The 27,605-nt window shown below is 41.2% G+C and overlaps 2 protein-coding genes across 4 annotated transcripts in view; one reads left to right on the top strand and one right to left on the bottom strand.

Annotated features, from left to right (window-relative positions):
- GNS (glucosamine (N-acetyl)-6-sulfatase) overlaps positions 1-22,776 on the top strand; it is a 52,061-nt gene extending 29,285 nt beyond the window's left edge. For 2 of the 3 annotated variants that reach the window (XM_029205044.1, XM_029205043.1), the window contains exons 10-14: positions 2,095-2,196; positions 7,983-8,090; positions 9,326-9,436; positions 10,849-11,009; positions 20,041-20,370. In XM_029205044.1, coding sequence (XP_029060877.1) covers positions 2,095-2,196; positions 7,983-8,090; positions 9,326-9,436; positions 10,849-11,009; positions 20,041-20,116 — 558 coding nt within the window. In that variant the 3' untranslated portion in view covers positions 20,117-20,370. Of the gene's footprint in view, positions 1-2,094; positions 2,197-7,982; positions 8,091-9,325; positions 9,437-10,848; positions 11,010-20,040 lie in introns of all 3 variants that reach the window. The other variant, XM_029205042.1, reaches the window with a different exon arrangement.
- Positions 22,163-27,605, bottom strand: part of RASSF3 (Ras association domain family member 3) — a 91,019-nt gene continuing 85,576 nt past the window's right edge. The window contains exon 6 of the mRNA XM_029205045.1: positions 22,163-23,120. Within this exon, the coding sequence (XP_029060878.1) occupies positions 23,051-23,120 (70 nt within the window). The 3' untranslated portion in view covers positions 22,163-23,050. The remainder of the gene's footprint in view (positions 23,121-27,605) is intronic.

Genomic DNA, 27,605 nt, shown 5'->3' with positions numbered 1-27,605 from the left:
TGGTGGCTTCTCTTTGTTGCGGAGCATGGGTTCTAGGCAAGCAGGCTTCAGTAGTTGTGGCACGTGGGCTCTCAGTAGTTGTGGCCCACGGGCTTAGTTGCTCCATCGCATGTGGGATCTTCCCAGACTGGGGCTTAAACCCGTGTCCTCTACATTGGCAGGTGGATTCTTAACCGCTGCACCACCAGTGGAGTCCCTCTCAACAGTTTTGAAGACTGTTATTTATTTCCAGTAAATGACAGCTTTTCCAGTTACAGGCTGCTGACTTTGTGTCAGTTACTTCTCTTTCATTTCCTCATCTGTAAAATTGGGAAAATACTGCTTTCTAGGACTGTGGGGAGGATTAAATGAGGATAAGCATTAAGCACTGGCCCAGAATAGGTGCTCAGTGAACACTAGTTCCCTTCGTTTCCCTCGTGGATTGTCTCCATCACTCCAAGGCTTTTTCTAGCCTGTGACCACGTGACTTCTAGACTCTCTGCTACAAAAGTTCATGTGGTTCTTGAGCCAGAACATATATGGGATAGTCCAGATTGAGATGTTATAATTGTAAAATACCAGATTTCAAACACTTGGTTCAAAAGTTTTTTTAAAGTAAAATCTCATCACTTTTTTGTATTGCTTACATGTTGAAATAGTAATATTTAAATATTTACAGTGAATTTCACCCCTTTTTTTTTTACTTTAATGTGGTCACTAGACAGTTTTAAATTACACGTATGATTCCTGTTCTATCCCTATTGGACTTTGGACTATGCTGGTTTAGGCCTGGTAGCGGTATTGTATACAGAAGAAAAATAGTCCAATAAATCAAGGAGATATGGCAAGGTATAAATGCTGGACAGTGTCTTTAATTTCTAGAACCTTTGTTTAAAAACATCCAAGTTTTGGGACTTCCCTGGTGGTGCAGTAGTTAAGAATCCGCCTGCCAATGCAGGGGACACGGGTTCAAGCCCTGGTCCAGGAAGATCCCACATGCCGCGGAGCAACTAAGCCCACGTGCAACAACTACTGAGCCTGTGCTCTAGAGCCTGTGAGCCACAACTGCTGAAGCCCATGTGCCACAATTACTGAAGCCTGTGCGCCTAGAGCCCATGCTCTGCAACAAGAGAAGCCACCACGATGAGAAGCCTGTGCATTGCAACAAAGAGTAGCCCCCTCCGCAACTAGAGAAAAGTCCATGTGTAGCAACGAAGATCCAACGCAGCCAAAAATAAATAAATAAAATAAATTTATTTTAAAAAAAGGAAAATAATGGCTCCCCTGGTGGCGCAGTGGTTGAGAGTCCGCCTGCCGATGCAGGGGACACGGGTTCGTGCCCCGGTCTGGGAAGATCCCACATGCCGCGGAGCGGCTGGGACCGTGAGCCATGGCCGCTGAGCCTGCGCGTCCGGAGCCTGTGCTCCGCAACGGGAGAGGCCACAACAGTGAGAGGCCTGTGTACCGCAAAAAAAAAAAAAAAAAAAGAAAGAAAGAAAAAAGGAAAATAAATTTAAAAAATAAAAACATCCAAGTTTTGTGCTCTTTAAGGAAACTTATTGATGCATTGTTGGGATGAGTTTCCTACAGTCTTCAAAAACTACTGCAAACATTCCTTACCAGTGTTGTCACTTCAAAAAACTATTAAAAAGGCTAACATCCTCATTGGTGACAAGCATTCAACCTTTAAGCCTTTAAAAAACGTCAGGAGTCAATTTGAAGTCAAGTTTAGTGAACTAATAAGAATAATCAAGTTGGAAAACACTTTGTATAAAATAACCCGACATTTTCCTCATCGTTCATAACAGACTCAAGGCAATCCTAAAGGAATCTTGAAAAATGTTTTTATCAATGGTAACAGTATGGGTAGAATAAACATTAACTTCCCAGGAGCATGTATTATAAACTTTATAAGGCTTTATGTTTTGTATTTTAAATTATTATAGTTATATTTAAATATATGCAATAGGAAGTATGGGTTGTACAAAAGATAACAGTAAGTGCTGTTTATCTCACAGGTGGGTTGCGGGGAAGAGAACTCTATTATAGATAGAAAAGGAAAATGGGACAAACTGTGTTCTAGATCAATTGACTGTTTCTTCCTCTTTCTCATAGCGGCTCGTTGCCAACATTGACTTGGGTCCTACTATTTTGGACATCGCTGGCTACAATCTGAATAAGACACAGATGGATGGGATGTCTTTCTTGCCCATTTTGGTGAGTATAAAGCCCTAAATCAGGCCTGAGCCAAGATTCTGAAATAAATTCCAGGTTATATAAGTAGACTTAAAATTTAAATCTTAAAGCTGTTAAATTAGGGGAGCAGAGGATAGACTTTTTCTCTTATCTGTAGTGGGAAGGAGTTTTCTTAAAAAAAGACGGGACACACATGAACAGAGTTCTATATCCTCCCTTTTTCCCTTCTCCCCCAAAAGCCCCATCATAAAATCAAAACAGGTGACAAATTGGGAAAATATTTGCAACATACGTGAAAAAGGGTAATTAGTTTTAATAGATGAGTTCTTAAAAGCAAAGATTAATATCCCAGTATAAAAATGGGCAAAAGAAGTGAATAGTCAACTCCCAGAGGAATTAAAAATGGCCAAAGTCAGTGCCAAAAAATTGCTTCAGTGCTGATCAAAGAAATGCTTAACTAAAGGAGGCCTCTATCACCTGTAGAACTGGCAAAGATTAAAAGGATTAATACCCTGTATTTACAGAAGTTTGAGAAAATGAAAGCTACTCAGACTCTGTTCATTGAAGTGTAGTCAGTATAAGCTATCAGTAGGCTAATTTAACAAGACCCATCACTGCAAAATACACGTCAAGCAGTCCCATCTGAGAATTTATTTCAAGAAAACAAAATTCATTCAAGAAATATTTGAGGGGGCTTCCCTGGTGGCTTAGTGGTTAAGAATCCGCCTGCCAGTGCAGGGGACACGGGTTCAAGCCCTAGTCCAGGAAGGTCCCACATGCCACGGAGCAACTAAGCCCATGCGCCACAGCTACTGAGCCTGCACTCTAGAGCCCGTGAGCCACAACTACTGAGCCCATGTGCCTAGAGCCCATGCTCTGCAGCAAGAGAAGCCAATGCAATGAGAAACCCGTGCACCACAACGAAGAGTAGCCCTTGCTTGCTGCAACTAGAGAAAGCCCGTGCGCAGCAACGAAGACCCAACGCAGCCAAAAATAAATAAATAAAAATTTAAAAAAGGAAATATTTGAGTACATAGCGCCTAGCACTGCCCAGAGCTAAGTATAAAAACTACATGTATTAATAGAAGAATATTGAAAACCTAAATATACAGTAGGGAATTGGTCAAATTGTGGCACAATTAAACAACAGACTATTAAACCAACACTAAATGATGTAGGTATGTATACATTGAGTTGGAAAGATGCCCACCACATACTATAGGGAGAAAAAGTTTCAAAACAGCATCTTTCTCATTAAGTATGTGTGTAAATATGTTTAAGCATAGAGAAGTCTGAAGGATCAGTACTCATTATAGATGACTCTTCCTCATTGATTTGTCTGAGTCTATCACAATTTATTATTAGGTAATATATGATTCATACAAGAGAATACCCATAACTCACATAAGTTATGAAACACAAGAAATACCCATGAACCCATCACCCCATTTAAGAACTGAAATATTCCCCATACTGATGCATCTTCCTATGGGCTCCTCCCCATTCCACCCCTTACCTGCCCATACAAATGAGTGCTTTTCTGAAATTTATGGTTGTTAATCTCTGGCTTTTATTTTTTAGTAATTATCGTGGATGTGTCCCTAAACAACATACCTGTCTTGGGGGGAAAAATTCCTGTCTTGTTTTGCACTGTAAAAGTGATACTCTACCAGTTGTAATCAGGACTTTTTTCAGTTCATCATTGTTTGCAAATTGATCCATATTGTTCACAGATGCCTAATATTCCATTGTAAGAAGGAATGCATCACTACTTAATCATGTTTTTTTGTCAATGTACATTTGTGGTGTTCCCAGTTTTGTTCTAGGAACATTGCTTCTATAGAATTCTCATACATGTTTCCCAGTGAGCATGTGTATATGCACCAGGGTTATAGGAACCTCACATGTTCATTCCTACAAATATTACCAAGTTATTGTACAAAATCGTCATCAGTTTACATTCCCACGAGTCACTTATGAGAATTCCCTTTGCTCTATATGAAACTGTCCGACTACTTAATTTTTGCCAATCTAGGGGGTGAAAAAGATCAAAATTGTATTTGGTTCTATTGTGCATTTCTTTATTAATGAGGTGAATCATTTTTTTAACAGTTTAATTCACTTACTATACAATTCAGAAGTTTAAAGTTTACAGTTATTCAGAGTTGTACAGCCACACCATAATCTTAATTTTAGAACATTTTCATCACCCCAAAAAGAAACCCCCAAATACATTAGCAGTCACTCCCCCATTGCTCCCTCCCCCAGCACCAGGCAGGCACTAATCTACTTTGTCTATAGATTTGTCTACTGTGGACATTTTCTAGAAATAGAATCATACAGTATGTGGTCTCTTGTGATTGGCTGAAAAGGGTCATCCCCATTGTAACATGTATCAGTACTTTTCTTTTTATTACTGAATAATATTCCACTGTGTGGATGTGTCACATTTATTTATCCACCCATCAGTTGACAGACATTTGGGTTTTTTCCCGTTTTTGACTATAATGAATAATACTGCTGTGAACATTTGTGTATAAATTTGGGGGCAAACTAATGTTTTCCATTCTCCTGAGTGTATCCCTAAGAGTAGGATTGCTAGGTCACGTGGTGATTTTATGTTTAACCTTTTGAGGAACTGCCAGGCTTGTTTCTAAAGTGATTGCACCGTGTTTATATTCCCACCAGCAGTGTAAAAGGGTTCCAGTTTCTCCACGTCCTTGCCAGCACTTGCTGTTACCAGTCTATTATGTCTTAGTGGGTGTGAGTGGTACTCATTGTGGTTCTGATTTACATTTCCCTAATGACTAATCATGTTGAATATCTTGTCATATGTTTATTGGACATTTGTATGTCTTTTTTGGAGACAGGTCTATTCAAATCCTTTACCCATTTTTTTAAACTGGGCTTTTGATCAGTGAATCATCTTTCATTATGCCTTTTGTGTTTCTTCCCTTGTGAAATGCCTCTTTTTGCCCATTATATTCTTGCTGTTTGTTGTCTTTTCCCTACATTAAGGTATGAGAACACAGGAGTTGAATGTGTAAATCATCTCAGTTTATGGTTAGTGTTCTTTGTGTCTTGTTTATAAAAATGCTTCTGAACCTTGAGGTCAGAAAACAATGCTCCCAAATTTTCTTCTGAAAGGTTTGTAGTTCTGCCTCTACATTCAAGTCCTTGATGTATCTAGAATTGGTTTTCTTGCGTGGTAGGAGTCAGGGATCCAGTTTCATTTTTTTCTCTGTAAATACTCAGCTGTCCTTTCTGTTCCACAGATCTGTCTCTCCCTGAACCAGTATCTTTTTATCTTGTTATAAAGCTGTATAATTAAATCTTTGCGTGGGTACACCTGTCTCATTGTTCTCAGGGGTATCCTAAGAGGCGGTTACCTCTCTTCCCTATAAACTTTAAAAACAGCTTTTCAGATGGCCTAGAAAATCATTTCGGGCTTCGGCTGGAATTACAATGAATCTGTAGATCAGATAGAGGGAAATTTACATTTCTTAACTCTTCCCATACAAATCTTAACCTGTATACCTTATTTATTTCTAATTAGGAAAAAAAAGCCTTTACTACAGGGCTAAAATCATTATGTTATTTCATAGTTAATTTCTCTGCAAAGTTTTGGAAATGGCTCTTTGCCTTGTTGTTTTGTTTTGGAGGTTGGTCCAGTGAAACCTCTGATGTATTAGGGCTGCAGAGCAGTTTGTGGCTGTTATACCTCTAGCTCTGCCCTAATATGGCAGCTACTAGCCACGTGAAACTATTTAAATTAACTAGAATAAAATGAAAAATTCAGTTGCTCAGTGGCCATTGTTTTGGGCGACAGTTATAGAACATTTCAGTCAGAAAGTTCTGCTGGATAGGGCTGCTATAGACCAGGGGATTGGCAAACCCCTGTGGGCCAAGTCGAGCCCACCCCCAGTTTTTGTAAATGAAGGTGTATCAGAACACAGCCATGCTCCTCCATGTATGTATTGATTGGCCTACTTTCCTGCTACAACAGCGGAATTGAATAGTTGCAACAGAGACTATAAAGCCACAGACCATGACCCCTCCTGACCATCAGTCTTAAACTTGGTGGCACATTAGTATCACCTGGGAAACTAAAATACTAACACCTGGGTCCCAGCCCCAGTGAGCTTGATTAATTGGCCCAAGATGTGACCTGGCCCTTGGGATTTTCAAGTTGCCCCCAGTGGTTTTAATTTGCAGCCCAGTTAGAGGCCTCTGCTCTAGACCTCCCGGGCACTCTTTTTACCCCTACATACTTTGACATTGAAGTGTGGGGTTTTGAGGTCCACTCAGATCTGGCAGATAAGCTTTTCCCTTGACCCCCAGCTTCTGTGGCTCGGGGTTGGCAGAGTGGTTCCTTACAGGGGAGTGGCAGCCTCTGAAGTCTCCTGTGACGCACGGTTTCGGAGACCTTCATCGGCTCAGGACTATTCGGCTTTCATCATAGAATAGTGATTAGGAAATACGTTCTTCTACGGCCTTGTGCAGGCCATCACCCATTCCCCACTGTGGTCACCAGGCTAGACAGGTCCACTCGGGTCCTTAGAACAGTGGTGCTCAAACTAGCATTTATCAGCAGTGCCTGTGGGGCTGGTTCAAACGCAGATTACTCCCCACCCCCAGGGGCAGTTAAGAATTTGTGCTTGTAACACATTCCCAGCCGACGCTGATCCTGCTGGGGGCACAGTTTGAGCGCCATTGTTTTGGAGCAGTGCTTCTCGAATTTAACAGTGCATATGAGTCACCAGAGGATTTTATTAAAATGCAGACTCTGGCTCGTTAAGGCTAAAGTAGGGACTAAGATGGTGCATTTCTAACAAGCCCCCAGGTGTTGCTGATAGACCACAAACCAGACTTTGACTACTAAGGCTGCAGACCATTTCAAGAGCCCCTTCTAACCTGGCCTCCCCATGCCTGTCTTCCCTCCATCTCCAGATTCTGCGGCTGCTGGGCTGACTTTTCTAAAGCACAGCCTTAACTGTGTTACTTCCCTGCTCAAACCCCCTTCCCCACCCCTCCTTCCCGTAGCTTCCCATCACCTGCTGTTCTTTGTAGAACAAGTGGGCAGCCTGCTATCAGGACCTTTTTCTGTTTGGTACCAGCCTGCCTCTCCACCTGCTTCCTTGTCTGAAAGCTGGATATCAGGAACCCGTACCACCAGGTGTTCTGCTTCCATCCTGTGCTCACGTTGTTCTTTTGATCCCAAACTCCCTCTTACTCCTAGATCCTTCCTCCTTTCACCATCTGTGTACCTGTCTTAAACCTTCCCATTGCAAATGCTGCTGCTTCTTTCCTTCTGCTCCACTGATGTGCAGCAAAAAGTAGAGTTTATGTATGTATGATGTCTTCATTCTGACCATCAAGAAGTACTTCAACCCTAATACAGTCCTTAGCACACCAGCCCTGTTGAATTTCTCAATATGAGCTTAGAAGAGCTCTTACAGGGTTTGCAGACAGTATTGTTTATTCTGTTCTGAACCTTCAGCACCTTGCCCTGTGACTTTGATTCTTGTTTAGCTCCTGACCTGCTTCACAGAAGTAGTCTTGGGAGATAACTATTAAATGCTCAAAGCAATTCACATCACTTGTGAGGACTCTATAAATACCAAACATGATATTCGGTAGCCTTCAAATGTCTGTTTTAGTCATTCCCTTCAGTTACTGAACGAACAGTCCAATCTGTTTTGACTCCCAAGTCCCCTGTAGCAGTAGAATGAATAACATTATTAATGAATGACATCTTTATCACAGTCTACATGCCTCACAGAAACCACTTTTGCTCTTCCTTCTAGAAAGGAGCTAGTAATCTGACTTGGCGATCGGATGTCCTGGTGGAATATCAAGGAGAAGGCCGTAATGTCACTGACCCAACGTGTCCTTCCCTGAGTCCCGGAGTGTCCGTGAGTGCAGCCCGAGTTGGCTTAGTAGCTTTCTCACTGACAGCACAGTATGGCATTGGTTTAGATGTGCCAAGTGCTGAAACTCTTCATCTGAGTCCTCCTCCTGTCACTTTGTTACTTGACTCTGGGAGATCAGGAGATAGAGGTAAAAATAATCCTGAAAAATGATGCTTCCCACCTGTTGTCAGAAGGTGCACTTCGAATTCTTCCAGTTTTTGGAACAAGTTCACATATCTGCTTATCTTCTTACCTTATCAGTACCCCCTCCTCTTTTTTCTCCCTTCCCAATCGCGGTACCATGTTTCATTAGGGATGTTATCAGTGGCATCCAACAGAGAGACGGGGTTTCCACCTGTAACCATGCCATGGCAAGTGTCTTGATTTGGTGGCAGCCAGGCTGGTCGTTCAGGTGGTAACAGTGACATTAGCCCCTCTTTAGAGAATGGGAAATAGGAGAGTCAACTCCAAATGGAAGCCGAACACCAGAGTGTTACAATATAGTAAAGAACCAACCAAAAGATAGTGTGGAAGATAGGATGGAATAAGAGCTAAGTCCTAGGGCTTCCCTGGTGGCGCAGTGGTTGAGAGTCCGCCTGCCGATGCAAGGGACACAGGTTCGTGCCCCGGTCCGGGAAGATCCCACATGCCGCGGAGTGGCTGGGCCCATGAGCCATGGCCGCTGAGCCGTGAGCCATGGCCGCTGAGCCTGCGCATCCGCAATGGGAGAGGCCACAACAGTGAGAGGCCCGGGTACTGCAAAAAAAGAAAAAAAAAAAAAAAAAAGAGCTAAGTCCTATTTGGTGATAAGAGCACTCATAAACAACTTACTTACAGATCTTTCCACAAAGCTCATTTTAGCCTTTTTCTCCAGCCCTTTAGGATGAAAGATCCTAATGTACCTTCGTACTGACTCATCCGTGTATTGATTTCTTCTCCTTACCAACCCATACGTTTTACAGGTGTTCATTACAGCTAATTCTTGTCAGGAGAATAGCAGGCAAGGATGGCAACAGTCTGCAAACAAAACCACCACACCCCATGTTCCTTAATCCAGTCAGCCCTCAGTAAGGAACAAAGCCTCATATCTACTTTTGATTTACTTCTCTGTGAAAGGTTTCCTCACTTCTGTCCAGTTGTATGTCTGGCTTGAGCCAACTGCGCCCCCGTGGTAAAGCAAGTCGCATTCATTACTATAGAAGAGTGCTCTTCAGGTAACTTTTTAAATGTCCCTACAGCAATGTTTCCCAGACTGCGTGTGTGAAGATGCATATAACAACACGTATGCCTGTGTGAGGACCATGTCAGAAATGTGGAATTTACAGTATTGCGAGTTTGATGACCAGGAGGTAAGAGGGCCTGCTGCCTCCCCCACCCCTTGTGTGTACTGCCAGGGCTTTGTTGGCTGAACTTCGTGGCAGAAGAACAATTCCAAGGATGCTTCCTGGGGAGGATGGGTTTCTTATCTGTACTTGACCTTGGGTTTCCATCGGTTAAGGAAATAGGATTGCACAAGGCCATACTTGACTTCTCTTAACTCACCTTGCTGGGTGGGGTTTTCTCCACTCCCACCGTCATCCACACGTACACTTTAAATGCACGCAGTTCACTTTTTTAGGATGCTACATGCCTGGTCTGTTTGCTTCCCTGATAGTTTGGGGTGAAGGTAAGATGCCTCAACTTCTATGGAGATGAAAGGAGTTGGGGCCTCTCTTAGAAAGTTTCTTGGCAACCAGCTTGGTTCAGACCCTTCTGTCGCCACCACAGTGTAGTCCAGTGCTGATCAAATAGATTAGCAGGTTAAAGGCAGCATCCTTGGAGGAAGGTGGCTTTTAGCCAGCCGGGATCAGCCTGGATTATCTGAAGGATCACACTGACTGCCGTCCCGTGTGGTTTCTTACTGTTTATCAGAGAGTGCGCACCTACCCCATCTGGCAGCCCACATCTTGCCATATGGAGCCGGTGCTCATCGTGTTTCTCAGAAATTGACTTGCTCACTATTTATTTGTAGCTTCTGAGCACTTTGGACAACAAGGAAGAGAGCTTCCCTCAAACTCGGTTCCTTCTGCTTTAAAAGTGATAGTCCGAGGGCAGCTAGTTGAAGCCTTTATAGGCAAAATTTATCTACAGTACTTCTTCTTAGCCTATCACTAACTCCAGTTTGGAGAACAAAGTACAGATTAGGGGGAAATAGTGATATTAGACGTGTCTAGTTTTAGAAATAATATTGTATCTTTCCTCAATTGGTGTTATTTATCCAAAACTGCTTTTTAAAATAGGAAAACTTAACATTTTTATAACACAGGTTAGAGGACTTTGGTATCTGTTCTCATTTGAATCTTCACAATTGTAAGGCAAAGATAAACTTCAAATGTCAGCTCTCACTCAGTAACCTCATTACTAAGTATAGTTTCTGAGCGCTTGCCATTTGAGGGTCCTGCCTTCGGTTCTCTCCTTTAATTACAGAAGGTAATAAGCTTCTTCCTCTTTCCCCTCCTGACTGCCTGAAGGCACAGGGATCCTGGAGGCCCCTTTCCAGCATGTGGGCCACAGACCCAAAGCAGTTCAACCCCCAGAACAGATGCTCCATTGTCTCCTCTATACCCTTGGGCTTTTTGAGAATCTTGAGACGGGATGATATTCTCCTGGGCCTTGGTCTTTAATCTGCCTCCTTCATTCCCATTTAGAAGTAACTCACATGAGTATTTCTTCAAATGTAACCCTTGCTTTTTTCTTGCCTCTATCTTTTCATTTCCTGTAGGTGTTTGTAGAAGTCTATAACCTGACTGCAGACCCACACCAAATCAATAACATTGCAAAAAGTATAGACCCAGAGCTTTTAGGAAAGATGAACTATCGGCTAATGATGTTACAGTCCTGTTCTGGACCAGCGTGCCGCACTCCAGGGATCTTTGACCCCGGGTAAGTTTGCATCGTCCTCAGAAACTTTGTTCCGTGGTCTCCAGCAGTCCTGCCATTCTTAAAGGCACAGGGAGCCTGATGGGTCCTCCTTGCTCTGAGCTGACTGAGCTGTTTCTCTCCGTTCTGCATTACAAGGGGAATACTGCGTCCCAGCACAGCAGCCAGTTGTGCTGGGAAAACGAGCTGCTCTCCACAGCCAGTTGGTGCTATAGCTGGAGGCGCAGCCCTGCCCGTACCACGCGGGGCTCTTCTTCCTCCCTGCGATTCTTGTCATGGTACCACTTGATTGCACTGGTGACATGTGGGGTTGCTTTAGTGTAAGCTGACCCAGGGCTACCCTGTTCCCTAGTGCTTCTGAGAGCATATGCTTTCATTTCCTTTCTCAGAAGCCCCAATTACAGAAACTTGAATACTTGCCAGTAAATTTAATATATTAAATACACACAATGAAATAGAAAGTATGAACTCTCAAGTGTCGAAATAAATAAGCCCGCTGTAATATATGAAGGTTGGAAAGATATTTAACGCTCACCTACTAAGTCAGCTCTGTTCCTCCTACTCTCATTCCTCTTAAACAGTAACTTTTCATCAGTAACATGGCTGTCAACACACCATGCATTTGAGCTGTGTGTGGCAAGAAGCCTGTCATTTTTTGCTTGAAGATTATAAAATTCAAAATCAGACTTTCATTGGGAAAGGATTATTTCAGTTCTTATACTCTGATTGTAGGAGAGAGGGAAGAATGATGTCCTAAGCTGATGGAAACTAGTAAATTATTTAGCTACCTTCATGTGAAGTGGTATCTTCAATCCAAATCAGTGAGGAATGTATGTGAATGAGTAGAGAAAGGGGATTGCAGACTATTTATTAAAGAAATGTAGTACTTTTGCTTTTAAATAGTGTATCTAGAGCCAAAGAGACATGGATGCCAGCAAACTAAAGGTAACAATGTAAAAAAGAATATTTATCATAATTTTATATCATTTAAGCTAATTAACTTTTATATGGATAATCTTGTTAATGTGTAATTAGTAACTGATCAAGCATTCTGACCACCCAGCTTTAATCTTTCCTTCAAGTTAGTGAAATGGATCCTCATTTGGTGGCAGTTCCTTGAAATAGGAAGTTCATTCTCTAAGATAGAAGCACTAGACTTCTAATTGACACAGGTTGATTTTGCAGTTCCTAACAGCTACTTTGCTCAGAATGTTTTACCAAACTAAAGTTAGATGTCTATAGCAGTCGCTGACTGACTCTAGGAATTTAAAGCCAGCATCCGACTAAATCTTGCATAGAGGGTCATGAGACTTGGACATCTTGGACTGTAATGTTGGGCCACAGAAGGTCAGATGCAGCAGCCCTGTTAAGTGTTAGAAGGACTCAACCATAGAATTCCCCTATAGCCCTTAGAGCCCAAACAGGTAAATTTCACATGAGGAAATAGTGCTTGGAGTTGTGAGTTGCCCAAAGGTCAACCGTTTGGAACTGATTTAGCAAGATCTCTTGACTTCCAGGCAAGATTTGGTTTTCTTAATTTTTATTTTATATTGGACTATAGTTGATTTACAGTGTTTTGTTAGTTTCAGGTGTACAGCAAAGTGACTCAACTATATATACATATATCTTTTTCGAATTCTTTTCCCATTTAGGTTAGTACAGAATATTTAGTAGAGTTCCCTGTGTAAGTAGGTCCTTGTTGGTTATGTATTTTAAATATAGTAGTGTGTATATGTCAATCCCAAACTCCCAATTTATCCCTCCCCCCCACCTTTCCCTTTTGATAACCATAAGTTTGTTTTCTAAGTCTGTGAGTTTATTTCTGTTTTGTAAATAAGTTCATTTGTATCTTTTTTTTTTTAGATTCCACATATAAGTGATATCATATGATATTTGTCTTTCTCTTTCTGGTTTACTTCACTTAGTATGATAATCTCCAGGTCCATCCATGTTGCTACAGATGGTATTATTTCATTCTTTTTCATGGTTGAGTAATATTCCATTGTATATATGTACCACATCTTTATCCATTCATCTGTTGATGCACACTTAGGTTGCTTCCATGTTTTGGCTATTGTAAATAGTGCTGCAGTGAACATTGGGGTGCATGTATCTTTTCAAATTACGGTTTTCTCAGCTATATGCCCAAGAGTGGGATTGCAGGAACATATGGTAGCTCTATTTTTAGTTTTTTAAGGAACTTCCATACTGTTCCCCATAGTGGTTGTACCAATTTACATTCTCACCAACAGTTTAGGCGGGTTCCCGTTTCTCCACAGGCTCTCCAAGCATTATTGTTTGTAGACTTTTTGATAACGGCCATTCTGACTGGTGTGAGGCGATACCTCATTGCAGTTTTGATTTGCATTTCTCTAATAATTAGTGATGTCGAGCATGTTTTTATGTGCTTATTGGCCATCTTTATGTCTTCTTTGGAGAAATGTCTATTTAGACTTGCCCATTTTGGGATTGGGTTGTTTTTTTAATATTGAGCTGCTTGAGCTGTTTGAAAATTTTGGAGATTAATCCCTTGTCAGTCACTTTGTTTTTCAAATATTTTCTCTCTGTGAGTTATCTTTTCGTTTTGTTTATGGTTTCCTTGGTTCACATTTGTTTTTATTTCCATGACTCGAGGAGATGGATCAGAAAATATGTTGCTGTGATTTACGTCAGAGTGTTCTGCGTATGTTTTCCTCTAAGAGTTTGATAGTGTCTGGCCTTACATTTAGGTCTTTAATCCATTTTGAGTTTATTTTTGTGTAAGGTGTTAGGGAGTGTTCTAATTTCATTCTTTTACATGTAGCTCTCCAGTTTTCCCAGCACCACTTATTGAAGAGACTACCTTTTCTCCATTGTATATTCTTGTCTCCTTTATCAAAGATAAGGTGACCATATGTGCGTGGGTTTATCTCTGGGTTTTCTATCCTGTTCCATTGATGTATATTTCTGTTTTTGTGCCAGTACCATATTGTTTTGATGACAGCTTTGTAGTATAGTCTGAAGTCAGGGAGCCTGATTCCTCCAGCTCTGTTTTTCTTTCTCAGGATGGCTTTGGCTATTCAGGGTCTTTTGTGTCTCCATACAAGTTAAAATATTTTTTGTTCTGGTTCTGTGAAAAATGCCATTGGTAATTTGATAGGGATTGCATTGAATCTGTACATCGCTTTGGGTAGTACAGTCATTTGACAGTATGGATTCTTCCAATCCAAGAACATGGTATATCTTTCCATCTGTTTATGTCATCTTTGATTTCTTTCATCAGCATCTTATAGTTTTCAGAGTACAGGTCTTTTGACTCCTTAGGTAGGTTTATTCCTAGGTATTTTATTCTTTTTGATGTGACGGTAAATGGGATTGTTTCTTTAATTTCTCTTTGTGATCTTTCATTGTTAGTGTATAGAAATGCAACAGATTTTTGTGTATTAATTTTGTATCTTGCAACTTTACCAAATTCATTTATGAGCTCTAGTCATTTACTGGTAGCATCTCTAGGATTTTCTGTGTATAGTGTCATGTCATCTGCAAACAGTGACAATTTTATTTCTTTTCCCATTTGGATTTCTTTTGTTTTTCTTCTCTGATTGCTGTGGCTAGGAATTCCGAAACTATGTTGAATAAAAATGGAGAAAGTGGACATCCTTGTCTTGTTCCTGATCTTAGAGGAAATGCTTTCAGCTTTTCACCACTGAGTATGATGTTAGGTGTAGGCCTAACAATGTAGGCATTGGCCTTTATTATGTTGAGGTAGGTTCCCTCTAGGCCCACTTTCTGGAGAGTTTTTATCATAAATGGGTATTGAATTTTGTCAAAAGCTTTTCTGTATCTATTGAGATGAAAATATGATTTTTATTCTTCAGTTTGTTAATGTGGTGTATCATCACACTGATTGATTTGCAGATATTGAAAAATCCTTGCATCCCTGAGATAAATCCTACTTGATCCTGGTGTATGATCCTTTTAATGTATTTTTGGATTCGGTTTGCTAGTATTTTGTTGAGGATTTTGCATCTGTGTTCATCAGTGATATTGGCCTGTAATTTTCATTTTTTGTGGTATCTTTGATTTTTGTATCAAGGTAATGGTGGCCTCATAGATTAAGTTTGGGAGTGTTCCTTCCTCTGCAGTTTTGGAGAACAGTTTCAATGGAATAGTTTCAAAAGGATAGCTGTTAACTCTTCTCTAAATATTTGATAGAATTTGCCTGTGAAGTCATCTGGTCCTGGACTTTTTTGTTCATTGGGAATTTTTAAATCACAGTTTCAATTTCAGTACTTGTGATTGGTCTGTTCATATATTGTTTCTTCCTGGTTCAGTCTTGGGAGATTGTACCTTTCTAAGAATTTGTCCATTTCTTGCAGGTTGTTCATTTTATTGGCATATAGTTGCTTGTAGTAGTCTCTTATCATCCTTTGTATTTCTGTGGTGTCAGCTGCAACTTCTTTTTCATTTCTAATTTTATTGATTTGAGCCCTCTGCCTTTTTTTCTTGATGAGTCTGGCTAAAGGTTTATCATTTCAAAGAACCAGATTTTAGTTTCATTGATCTTTTCTATTGTTTTCTTCATCTCTGTTTCATTTATTTCTGCTCTGATCTTTGTGATTTCTTTCCTTCTACTAACTTTGGATTTTGTTTGTTTTTCTTTCTCTGGTTGCTTTAGGTGTAAGGTTAGGATGTTTGAGGTTTTTCTTGTTTCCTTAGGTAAGCTTGTATTGCTATGAACTCCCCCTTAGAACTGCTTCTGCTGCATGCCATAGGTTTTGGATCGTTGTGTTTTCGTTTTCATTTGTCTCTAGGTATTTTTTGATTTCCTCTTTGATTTCTTCACTGATCCATTGGATGTTTAGTAGCATTTTGCTTAGCCTCCACGTGTTTGTGCTTTTTACAGTTTTTTTCTTGTAGTTGATTTCCAATCTCATAGTGTTGTGGATGGAAAAGATGCTTGATATGATTTCAATTTTCTTAAATTTATTGAAGCTTTCTTTGTGGCTCAGCATGTGATAGGTGCTGGAGAATGTTCCATGTGCACTTGAAAAGAGTGTATATTATGCTGCTTTTGGATGGAATGCTCCATAAATATCACTTAAGTGCATTTGGTCTAATGTGTCATTTAAGGCCTTGTTTCCTTATTGATTTTCTGTCTGGATGATCTGTCCATTGATGAAAGTGGGGTGTTATTTTAAAGTCTGTTTTGTCTGATATGAGTATTGCCACTCCAGCTTTCTTCTGATTCCCATTTGTATGGAATACCTTTTTCCATCCCCTCACTTTGTCTATACGTGTCCGTAGATCTGAAGTGGGCCTTTTGTAGACAGTATATGGGTCTTGTTTTTGTAGCCATTCAGCCAGTCTGTGTCTTTTGGTTGGAGCATTTAATTCGTTTTCATTTCAGGTAATTATCAATATGTATGTTCTTATTGCCATTTTCCTAATTGTTTTGGATTTGCTTTTGTAGGTCTTTTTTCTCCCCTTCCTCTTTTGTTCTTTTCTGATTTGATGCCCGACTTTTTATTGTTGTGTTTGGATTCCTTTTTCTTTTTTGTGTGTGTGTATCTGCTGTAGATTTTCAGTTTGTATTTACCATGAGGTTTTGATATAGCAGTCTGTATATATATACAAGATTATTTTAATTTGCTGGTCTTTTAATTTCAAATGCATTTCTAATATCCTGGATTTGTACTCTTTTCTTCTCACAGTTGCTGGTTTTGATATCATATTTGTGTGTGGATGATTTCCTACCTTTACTGTATGTTTGCCTTTACCAGTGAGCTTTCTCATTCTTAATTGTCTAGTTGTGGCCTTTTTTTTTTACCCTGCCTAGAGAAGTTCCTTTAACATTGGTTGCAAAGCTGGTGTGGTGATGCCGAATTCTCTTAGCTTTTGCTTCTCTGTAAAGCTTATGATTTCTCCGTCAACTCTGAATGAGAGCCTTGGTGGGTAGAGTAATCTTGGTCGTAGGTTCTTCCCTTTCATCACTTTAATATATTGTGCCACTCCCTTCTGGCCTGCAGAGTTTCTGCTGAGAAATCAGCTGATGACCTTATGGCGATTCCGTTGTATGTTCTGTGTTGCTTTTCTCTTGCTGCTTTTAGTATTTTTTCATTGTCTTTAATTTTTGTCAATTTGACTAATATGTGTCTCGGTGTGTTCCTCCTTGGGTTTATCCTGCCTGGACTCTCTGCACTCCCTGGACTTGGGTGATTGTTTCCTTTCCCATTTTAGGGAAGTTTTCAGCTAGTATCTCTTCAGATATTTTATCAGGCCCTTTCCCTCTTCTCCTTCTGGGACCCCTATAATGCAGTGCATTTAATGTTGTCCCAGAGGTCTCTTAGACTGTCCTCATTTCTTTCCATTCTGTTTTCTTTATTCTGTTCTGTGGCAGTGATTTACACCATTTTGTCTTCCAGCTCACTTATCTGTTGTTCTGCCTCATTTACTGTTACTGATTCTTTCTAGTGTATTATTCATTTCAGTTTTTGTATTCTTCATCTCTGTTTGTTCTTTAGATCTTCTAGCTCTTTATTAAACATTTCTTCTATCTTCTCCATCTGTGCCCCCATTCTTTTTCCAAGATCTTGGGTCATCTTTACTATCATTACTCTGAATTGTTTTTTGGGTAGATCACCTATCTCCATTTCACTTAGTTCTTCTGGGGGTTTATCTTGTTCCCTCATATAGGACATATTTCCTCTGCTGTCTCATTTTGTCTAACTTTTTGTGGTTGTGGTTTCCATTCTGTAGGCCGCAGGATTGTAGTTTGTCTTGCTTCTGCTGCTGCCCCCTGGTGGATGAGGCCAGTCTAAGAGGCTTGTGCAGGAGGGCCATGTCAAGGGGTGTGTTTAGCCAGCAGTTGTGGGCTCAGGAAGACTTTAGGCAGCCTGTCTGCTGATGGGGAGGGGTTGTATTCCCACCCAGTTGGTTGTTTGGCCTGAGGCATCCCAGCACTGGAGCCTATAGGCTGTTGGGTGAGGCCAGGTCTTGGTGAGAAAATGGTGGCCTCCTGAAGGGCTCACACCAATGAGTGTGAGCTACCCAGAACTACTGCCACCAGTGTCTTTGTCCCTGTAGTGAGCCACAGCCACCCCCTTCCCCCCGCCTCCAGAGGAGACCCTCCAATACCAGCAGGTGGGTTAAGCCCAGACTCTTGTGAGGTCACTGCTTTTTCCCCTGGGTCCTGGTGTGCACCCTCCAAGAGTGGAGTTTCTCTTTGCCCCAGTCTAACCCCGCTGGCCTTCAAAGCCGAATGCCCTGGGGGCTCCTCCTCCCAATGCCATATCCCCAGGCTGGGGAGCCTGATGCAAGGCTCATAACTTTCACTCCTGTGGGAGAACCTCTGAGATATAATTATTTTCCAGTTTGTTGGTCACCCACCCAGCAGGTATGGGATTTCATTTTATTGCGATTGCACCCTTCCTATTGTCTCATTGTGGCTTCTTTGTTTTTGGATGTAGGATATCTTTTTGGTAAGTTCCAGTGTTTTTTTTGTTGATGGTTGTTCAGCAGTTAGTTGTGAATTTGGTGTTTTCATGAGAAGAGGTGAGCTCACATCCCTCTTCTCTGCCACCTTATCTCCATCCTCAAAACAGCTGTTGATCTTTGGTGCATTATCTTAATTGAACAAGCCTCAGTTTCCTTGTATGAGAGGCTTGTCTTGGGCAGCTGAAAGATGAGTAGATCTCCGCACCCACCTGGCAGAATCTTGAGGTTTATATAGAGGCTTTAATGGGGCTAAGTCACATACCCAGTCCAAATGGTCTCAACAACACCTTACTCTCTCAAGATTTCTTCCATGAAATTCCTTTGTTTTTTTAACCATAACTAACTGTCTTGCACACATTCTGGAGGCTTATCACTAAGATTCTAGATGCTGGCCTTGCTGATGTTAGCCTGAGCTATTTAAACTCCACCTGGTTTTCTTTCCTACCAAACGGTTAGGCCGATAGAATCTTCTAGAGTGGGTGCCAGCAGACTAGATATTACAGGCCCACTCCAGACGCCACCAGTTGGAATACAGTGCACACAGATATTTATGTATTGCCTGGGTCTGCCTTTGCACTTCAGCGACAAAGTTGAGTAGTTGGGACAGAGACTGTGTGGCCCACAAGCTCTAAAATATTTATTATCTGGCCCTTTACAGAGAAACTTGGCCAACCCCTGCTATAAAATAATACTAAGAGTTAGTATCTGTTACCAAAGGTAGCAGATCAAAGTAAAATACAATGTTATTTCCAGATCACACAAAGTCCAGCCAGCCTGTGGGGTTTTTTTCTGGCCACGCCCTGAGGCATGCGGGATCTTTGTTCCTCAACCAGGGATGGAACCCGTGTCCCCTGCAGTGGAAGCTTGGCGACTTAACCACTGGACCACCAGAGAAATCCCCAGTCTATGTTCTTCATGTCTGCCAGGTCTCAACTCAAGTTACCATTGGCATTCATTCTTACTTCCCCACGGGAGGGAAATAAGTGATTTTATGTGCCACATATTTTACATGAGTTGCCTTCCTGTTTTGTTGGTGGCCAGAGGGGTCGATGACTTACCTAAGTTCATAATGAGCCAGATTCAAGCTCCCGTCAGGTGCAGACCTGTGTTCTTACCCACCACAGTCTGTGTATCTAAACTGAGAAAGAAGACAGGGCTTTGAAAATGTTGGAAGGGCTTTCAGCAAAGACTAGACTCTTCCCCAGGCTGCTTTATAGTTGAGGGATCGCCCCCGCCCCCCCCCCAAAAAAAGTAAGCTCAAACCTTTCCTCCTAACCCCTTTCAGGATTAGCCTTACTTCTGTTTCTCCTCTCCACTTCTCCTCTCCTCTCCACTTCCACTATATTATTTTGTGCTTGCTGACTTACGATGGAAATGCTCTTAATTACTAAGTACTCTTGCTTTGTACTACAGACTTTCCCACTAGATCCCCTTCTGGTGACTTAATTTTTCCTTTTGTATCCCTTCCTGCCATTCTTTCCAGTTGATATTCTGAATGAAGTACTCAATGGCTAATTGTAGTTAATGTGACACTGTTTTTTTCTTTTTCTCTGCCCAGATATAGGTTTGACCCTCGTCTCATGTTCAATAATCATGGCAGTGTCAGGACTCGAAGGTTTTCAAAACATCTGTAGCACCTCTGCGGTTGGATCCCTTGCACGCCTCTTTCTGATGAAGTGATTGTAGTAGGTGTGTCTGTAGCTAGTCTTCAAGACCATGCCTGGAAGGGTTTCTGGACTGGCTTTAAGTCCTGTTTGAAAAAGCAACCCAATCAGCTGACTTCCTTGTGCAGTGTGTTAAACTGTGAACTCTGCCTGTGTGTCAGGAGTGGCTGTCCCTGGTCCCTTTATTCCACTGATATTGATACTCCTGAGGTCTTTGTTCTCACCAAACCCTTTCTGTCCTGGGGCCACAGTTCTTGATTATTCCCCATGTGGTCAAAGTCTAGATTTGTAAATTCATTCAGATAAATGGCAATGCTTTAGGGGGGCAAGGTTTTTGGTATACAGCTTGACCTAAAATCAGAGGACCTGCATAGCATTCGAGATTGAACACGTCACTATCAAAAATACTAATATCACATGGCTTGAAGCATAACCATCAGAGCTGAACCATCTGATTAAGAACAAATACCATTGTTTTTAGATCAGTAGAAATACACTTTATAATATCCATCACAATGGATCACAAATTCAAAACGCATCAGTGAAGCTCTGTTCATTTTTTGGCAATTCTGGGCTGGTGCTACACTGAAATAGAACAGTAGCAAGCTTTTGGTAAAGGCTAATTCCAGGTAGTTACCGAAGGTGATGGACATCTACTTTCCAGTGGCTGCTAATCACATGGAGTGCCAGTGAACACCAGGGGTATCTGGGGAATGTCTCTTCTGTTGGTACTTTCCTTTCTCGGATCTGAAATATAAAGTGGGTTAAGTATTTCAGCAGAGAAGAACTTCCAAGGGTTGGTGAAGGTTGTGTTTTCTGAGGGCCTTCTGCAGGTAGGGCTCTCTGGTTAACAGGTTGAAGGGCTATAAATCAGGGTGTAGTAAGTGCCTGTCCGGCAGGGAGCCTGGGTTCTAGTCCCATGTGTGAAGTTGTGAGACTCCCTCTGCATATTGCTGACATTCTGTTCATTTGTTATAAGATGTAAGAATTCCTTAGAGTTGATGCAGAGTACCAACTACTTACCTTCTTCCCTTTCAGCAAAACTTCTTCTTGAGTTTTTGGAGTCTTGTGTAACTTGGGCCTAATTCACTATTCCTCTGTCGAAACCCGATCTTCTTGAGATTTCCTCACTGTTTCGAACACCTGCATTTCTGTCTCTTGGCTCGAAGACCACTCCCATTTCTTGTGTTTTCTTCACAAGAAGGTTAATTGGTGATGTGGCAGCAGGGGAGGAGGAGGAACCGTGGTTTATAACCTGTTCAACTCAGGCAGTAGTGATTTTAGCTTTATGTAAGGTCCTAGGTTGAGCTTTAAGCACCTTGTAAGACATGGCCATAAGTAACTCACAATTCCAGATAGCCATGTTGGGTTAACAGCCATTGGGTTTATTCCTTTACCTCATACAATCCCAGTAACTGTGGTGGTATTTAGAGGTGAAATGGGCAAGTGAAATGAATACCTCTGCTGTGACCATTTTAGGAAAAGAAATTCTAACAATTTTGTAACTAAAAGCAAACTACAATGTTGAGTATGGGTATTGGCTTTATTCCACACTTTTGAGTCTTCACATTCATCAGTCAGCTTCCACATTAATGGAAGTTGACCATGGTTATCCCTGAATAAAGAGAAAACAACTCTTACCAGGTCTTCTACTGTGATGTCATATTATTCAGTTTTATGATGCTCGTTCCTGAAAGCAGATGACGTAGTAAGAGTGACACAAATCAGCCGGTGATAGTATTCCTGTCCCACTGCTCTTACATTCATCAGACTTTTGTCTGGGGGGCAGGCAGGGCAGGGAATGCAGTGAAGCCCTTTTATTTTTGTACCCCTGATTTTTGAATGGCCTCTAATTTGACTTTTTCTCGTGGACTGGTTGCATTCTGGATCTACACTAAAATCATCTTTCATAAAGAGACCTCAGTTTCTAGACCAGCAGACCACAAAATGCACTGGAATTTTTCAGAATGATAATGTACAAGGGCCCCACTGCAAGAGGCTTGCCTTGTTTCTCTCTTAATTGTACTGATTTGAATTTTGATTATTTTCCCTTTTAAGAAGACCAGGTCCGTATGTATTGGTAATAGGAAACTGTAACCATTAGGAACGAACAGAGGTCTTGGGGAAGAATAGAGATTTTGCCTTATAAGATTTCCTATTACAAAGCTCTCCCGCAAGTAAAATTACATTCCCTACGACTACAAAGTAGGGCATGCCTTTTCAGTATCTTTGAATTTGACCAATGGTGCTGTTGCAAAATACATTTTAATTGACAACAGTAGGGTTTTTGTACAACATAGTAATGATAGCCATGGAAGGTTATATTTTTGTGTCTAAGGACTAGCGTTTTAATGAAAGAAGATAAAATTGTCCCAGGATCCTTATTAAGAGAAAGCAAAGGGTATTTGAACTGATCCACCAGTGGAACTAGGTGGGAATATTTGGGTCCTTTGTTTCACCACCGCTCAGGTCCAACTGGATTTGTGAATTCCTGTGTTTGCGTCATCTGTTCTTAGAAGTTATTCTGCCCTGGCTCTGTGTCATCTCAGTCATGTGACTAAGGAAGTGCCCTTCGAAGGACCCTGTTCACTGCTGCACTTTTCAATGAATTAAAATTTATTTCTGTTCTAGTGGGAATGTGTCCTTTGTTTTAGTCCACAAGCAGTAATTTTGACAAAATGTTCTTTGCTGTATACTGTTTAATGTTTTAATCACTCACCTAGTACTAGAGATGGGCTGTTTCGCACTGGGTACCACAGTCCCTACCTGGAAACCTCGTTCGTGTATATGTGTGGTCCCTGCTATCCAGTATCCCTGAATGAGCACCATGTAGAAAATCCTTACTGATAAATCTTTATGCATTTACAGTTTGGAGAGAAAAAAAAAAACTTACCTTGACCAGCTTTAAATTAGATAAACGAAGCTCACCGTCAAAGGTGCCTTGCCTTGATGTTCAGTCATGTGATCCACTGCCCTAAATGAGAAGTAAGTCCTACTGGAGTTGACAAACTTTTTCTTAAAGGGATAGTTAATATTTTAGGTTTGCAGGCTATGTCTCTATCACAGCTACTTAATTCTGCTTCAGTACAAAAGTAGCCATAGACAACACAAATGAATATGCATGGCTATGTTCCAACAAAACTTTACCAAAAAAAAAAAAAAAACATAATTTGCCAACCCCAGACCTAGTAGGTTGCCTCTTATAAGTTCTGAAGACCAAGCAGAAAAACAAGATGTTAGAAGATACCCATACCATAGAGTTTCCAGACTACTATACTATCAGAAAAACAAGTAATTGAGTTTATCACAGTATCAAACCACCAAGGAAGAGAACATTTATTTACTTAGACTCAAAGTGAGGGTAAGTACAGACTCTACTAAATCCATTTTTCTAATTTGCAGCCCCCCCCCCGCACCATTCCCACTGAGACTGCCCTGCCCTGTAGAACCAAACACTACAGATTTAGTATTTGTTTCACCTTCTTTCTCTGCCTGCCATGGGTTTAAAGGGCTAGTCACGTGTGTACCTTGAAGTCTGTAGTGGCAAGAGCAGAGAACCTAGGGGCCCCAAGCTGAACGCACTGTGCAGACACCTTTACTGATGGCCTAGGAATTACTATATAAGATTTGCATGTGGGACATGGGAGCCGGTTTCAGGAGTACCAGAGTAGATGACAGTTCTAAATCTTAGTCTTTGAGAGGAAGCTTTCATTACCACCTTCTGCTGGTGAGACCTGAGCTCTTATATATCCTCACCACCTGCCCCTCAGACTGATGCTGATAGGTCCTCAAAGGGCAGAGAAATACACAGAATGGTTGTAATTAGTATTTATTGTGATAAAAATGGCTCCGCCAACAAGCTGCTTTCCTCAGCTTAGTTATCCAAGCTCACAAAGCTCATTAGTCAAAGAGTCAAGGTTTCAAAGATGTGGCTTTGAAGACATCTATTAAACTCTGCTCTCGCTCTGATCTAAGAAGGATTTTACCCTCCCTCATATGTCTGAGTGAGTGCCTACTCTGCCTGGACGTGGGCTGGGTTATGAAAGGAAAGTACTCTCTTCCTGACCCCCAGGACATTACTGTGTAGATTGAAAACTCATCCCTGATATCTGTAGTTACAGGGAAAACACAGGTTCAGACTAAGAAGGGGAGCTGACACTACGATTCAAGTGGCTTCTCAAAGTGAAAACAGCTCCTCTGACAAACCCTTAACTAGACTCACCAAGAATAAAAGGGGCTCAATTAAGTAAAATCAGAAGTGAAAGGGGAGACATTACAACTGTACCACACATATACAAAGGATCATAAGAGAGTACTATGAACAACTAATTATATGCCAACAAATTGGATAACCCAGAAGAAATGGATAAATTCCTAGAAACACAGCCTTCTAGGATTGAATCATGAAGAAATAGAAAATGTGAATAGTCTGATCACTAGTAAGGAGACTGTAATCAACAAGCCTCCCAGGGCTTCCCTGGTGGCACAGTGGTTGAGAATCTGCCTGCCAATGCAGGGGACACGAGTTTGAGCCCTGGTCTGGCAAGGTCCCACATACCGCAGAGCAACTAGGCCTGTGCGCCACAACTACCGAGCCTGTGCGTCTGGAGCCTGTGCTCTGCAACAAGAGAGGCCGCGATAGTGAGAGGCCTGCACACTGCGATGAAGAGTGGCCCCCACTCGCCGCAACTAGAGAAAGCCCTCGCACAGAAACGAAGACCCAACACAGCAAAAATAAATAAAATTTAAAGGAAAAAAAAAAAAAGCCTCCCAATAAAAGTCCAGGACCAGGTAGCTTCACTGGTGAATTCTACCAAGCATTCAAAGTGGAACTAATACCAATCCTTCTCAAACTCTTCCAAAAACAGGAGAGGAAGGAACACTTCCAAAATCATTTTATGAGGCCAGCATTACTCTCATACCAAAACCAGGCAAGGACACCATAAGAAAAGAAAATTACAGGTCAATATCCCTGATAAACATAGAGGCAAAAATCCTCTAATAAGATATTAGCAAACTGAATTCAACAATACATTAAAAGGCTCATACACCATGATCAAGTGGAATTTAGTACAAGGATGCAAGAGTGGTTCAACATCCACAAATCAATGTGCTATATACCGCATTAACAAAATGAAGGATAAAAAACATGATCATCTCAATAGTTGCAGAAAAGGCATTTGACAAAACTCAACGTTCATGATAAAAACTCATACAGAGATACAGAGTAAACATACCTCAACATATAGGTCATAGATGACAAGTCCACAGCCAACAATGAAAAGCTGAAAGCCTTTCCTCTAAGACGAGGAAAAAGACAAAGATGCCCACTGTCACTTTTATTCAACATAGTATGGGATAGCTGATTCACTTTGTTATAAAGCAGAAACTAACACCATTGTAAAGCAATTATACTCCAATAAAGATGTTAAAAAAGAAAACTAAAATTATATGTAAAATATTTTTTCTAATAAAAAGTCAAGAAAGAAGGAAAAAAAAAACCAAAACCCATAGTATTGGAAATCCTAGCCAGAGCAATTAGGCAAGTAAAATAAAAAGAATCCAAATCAGAAAGGAAGAAGTAAAACTAACTATCTGCAGATGACATATATAGAAAACCCTAAAGATTCCACACAAGAAAACGGCTAGAATACATGAATTCAGTATAGCCTGCAAGATACAACATCAGTATACAAAAATCTTGTATTTCTATGTATTAATAAACTATCAGAAAAAGAAATTAATTCCATTTATAACTGCATCAGAAAGAATAACACAGTGCAGCACTGGTGATTTAGTGGTGAGCATAGCTGCCTTCCAAAAAAGAATAAAATACCTAGGAATAAGTTTAACCAAGGTCAGAAACCTACACACTGAAAACTCATAGACACTGATGAAAGAAATTGAAGAAGACACAAATAAATGGAAAGATATTCTGTGCTCATGGATTGGAAGATAAATGTTAAAATGTCCATACTACCCAAAGCAGTCTACAGATTCAATGCAATCCCTATCAAAATTCCAAAGACATTTTTCACAGAAACAGAACAAACAATCCTCAAATTTGGATGGAACCACAAGAGACCCCAAATAGCCAAAACAATCTTAAGAAAGACCAACAAAGCTGGAGGCATCATGCTCCCTGATTTCAAACTATATTACAAACCTACAGTAATCAAAAGTGTATGGTATAGGCATAAAAACAGACACATGGATCAATGGAACAGACTAGAGAGCCCAGAAATAAACTCATGCATTTATGGTTAATTTATGACAAAGCCAAGAATATACAATAGGGAAAGGACAGTATCTTCAATAAATGATTCTGGGAAAACTGGCAGCCACATGCAAAAGAGTTTATTAACTAGACTACTATTTTACACCATACACAAAAGTTAACTCAAAATGGATTAATGTAAAACCTGAAACCATAAAAATCCTAGAAGAGGGCTTCCCTGGTGGTGCAGTGGTTGAGAGTCCGCCTGCCAATGCAGGGGACACGGGTTCGTGCCCCAGTCCGGGAAGATCCCACATGCCGCGGAGCGGCTGGGCCCATTAGCCATGGCTGCTGAGCCTGTGCGTCCGGAGCCTGTGCTCTGCAACGGGAGAGGCCACAACAGTGAGAGGCCTGCGTACTGCATGAAAAAAAAAAAAAATCCTAGAAGAAAACAAGCAGTATTGGTGATTTTTTGGATCTGACTCCAAAAGCAAAGGCAACAAAAACAAACAAGTGGGGCTATATCAAACTAAAATGCTTCTGCATAGAAAAGGAAAACATGACAAAATAAAAGGGCAGCCTACTGAATAGAAGAAACTATTTAGAAATCATGTATGATAAGGGGTTAATATCCCAAACATGTAAAGAACACGTACAACTTAATAGCAAAAAAACAATTAAAAACTAGGCAGGGGCTTCCCTGGTGGCACAGTGGTTGGGAGTCCGCCTGCCGATGCAGGGGACATGGGTTCGTGCCCCGGTCCGGGAGGATCCCACATGCCTTGGAGCAGCTAAGCCTGTGTGCCACAACCACTGAAGCTCACACACCTAGAGCCTGTGCTCTGCAATAAGAGAAGCCACCGCAATGAGAAGCCTGCGCACCACAAGGAAGAGTAGCCCCTGCTCACCGCAACTAGAGAAAGCCCGTGCACAGCAACGAAAACACAATGCAGCCAAAAATAAATAAATAAATTTTATTTAAAAAACAAAAAGACAAGGGTGGGGGGGTGGGGAGGGGGAAGGGTGAGCTGTGACAAAGTGAGAGAGTGGCATGGACATATATACACTACCAAACGTAAAATAGATAGCTAGTGGGAAGCAGCTGCATAGCACAGGGAGATCAGCTCGGTGCTTTGTGACCACCTGGAGGGGTGGGATAGGGAGGGTGGGAGGGAGGAAGACGCAAGAGGGAAGAGATATGGGAATATTAGTATATGTATAACTGATTCACTTTGTTATAAA

The sequence above is a fragment of the Monodon monoceros genome, unplaced genomic scaffold (genome assembly GCF_005190385.1).
Source record: "Monodon monoceros isolate NGI ecotype Baffin Bay Population unplaced genomic scaffold, NGI_Narwhal_1 Super_Scaffold_6, whole genome shotgun sequence".
In the NCBI taxonomy this organism is placed as follows: Eukaryota; Metazoa; Chordata; class Mammalia; order Artiodactyla; family Monodontidae; genus Monodon; species Monodon monoceros.
Note: the sequence above shows the minus strand (reverse complement) of the source record. Positions and strands in the feature narration are given on the sequence as shown.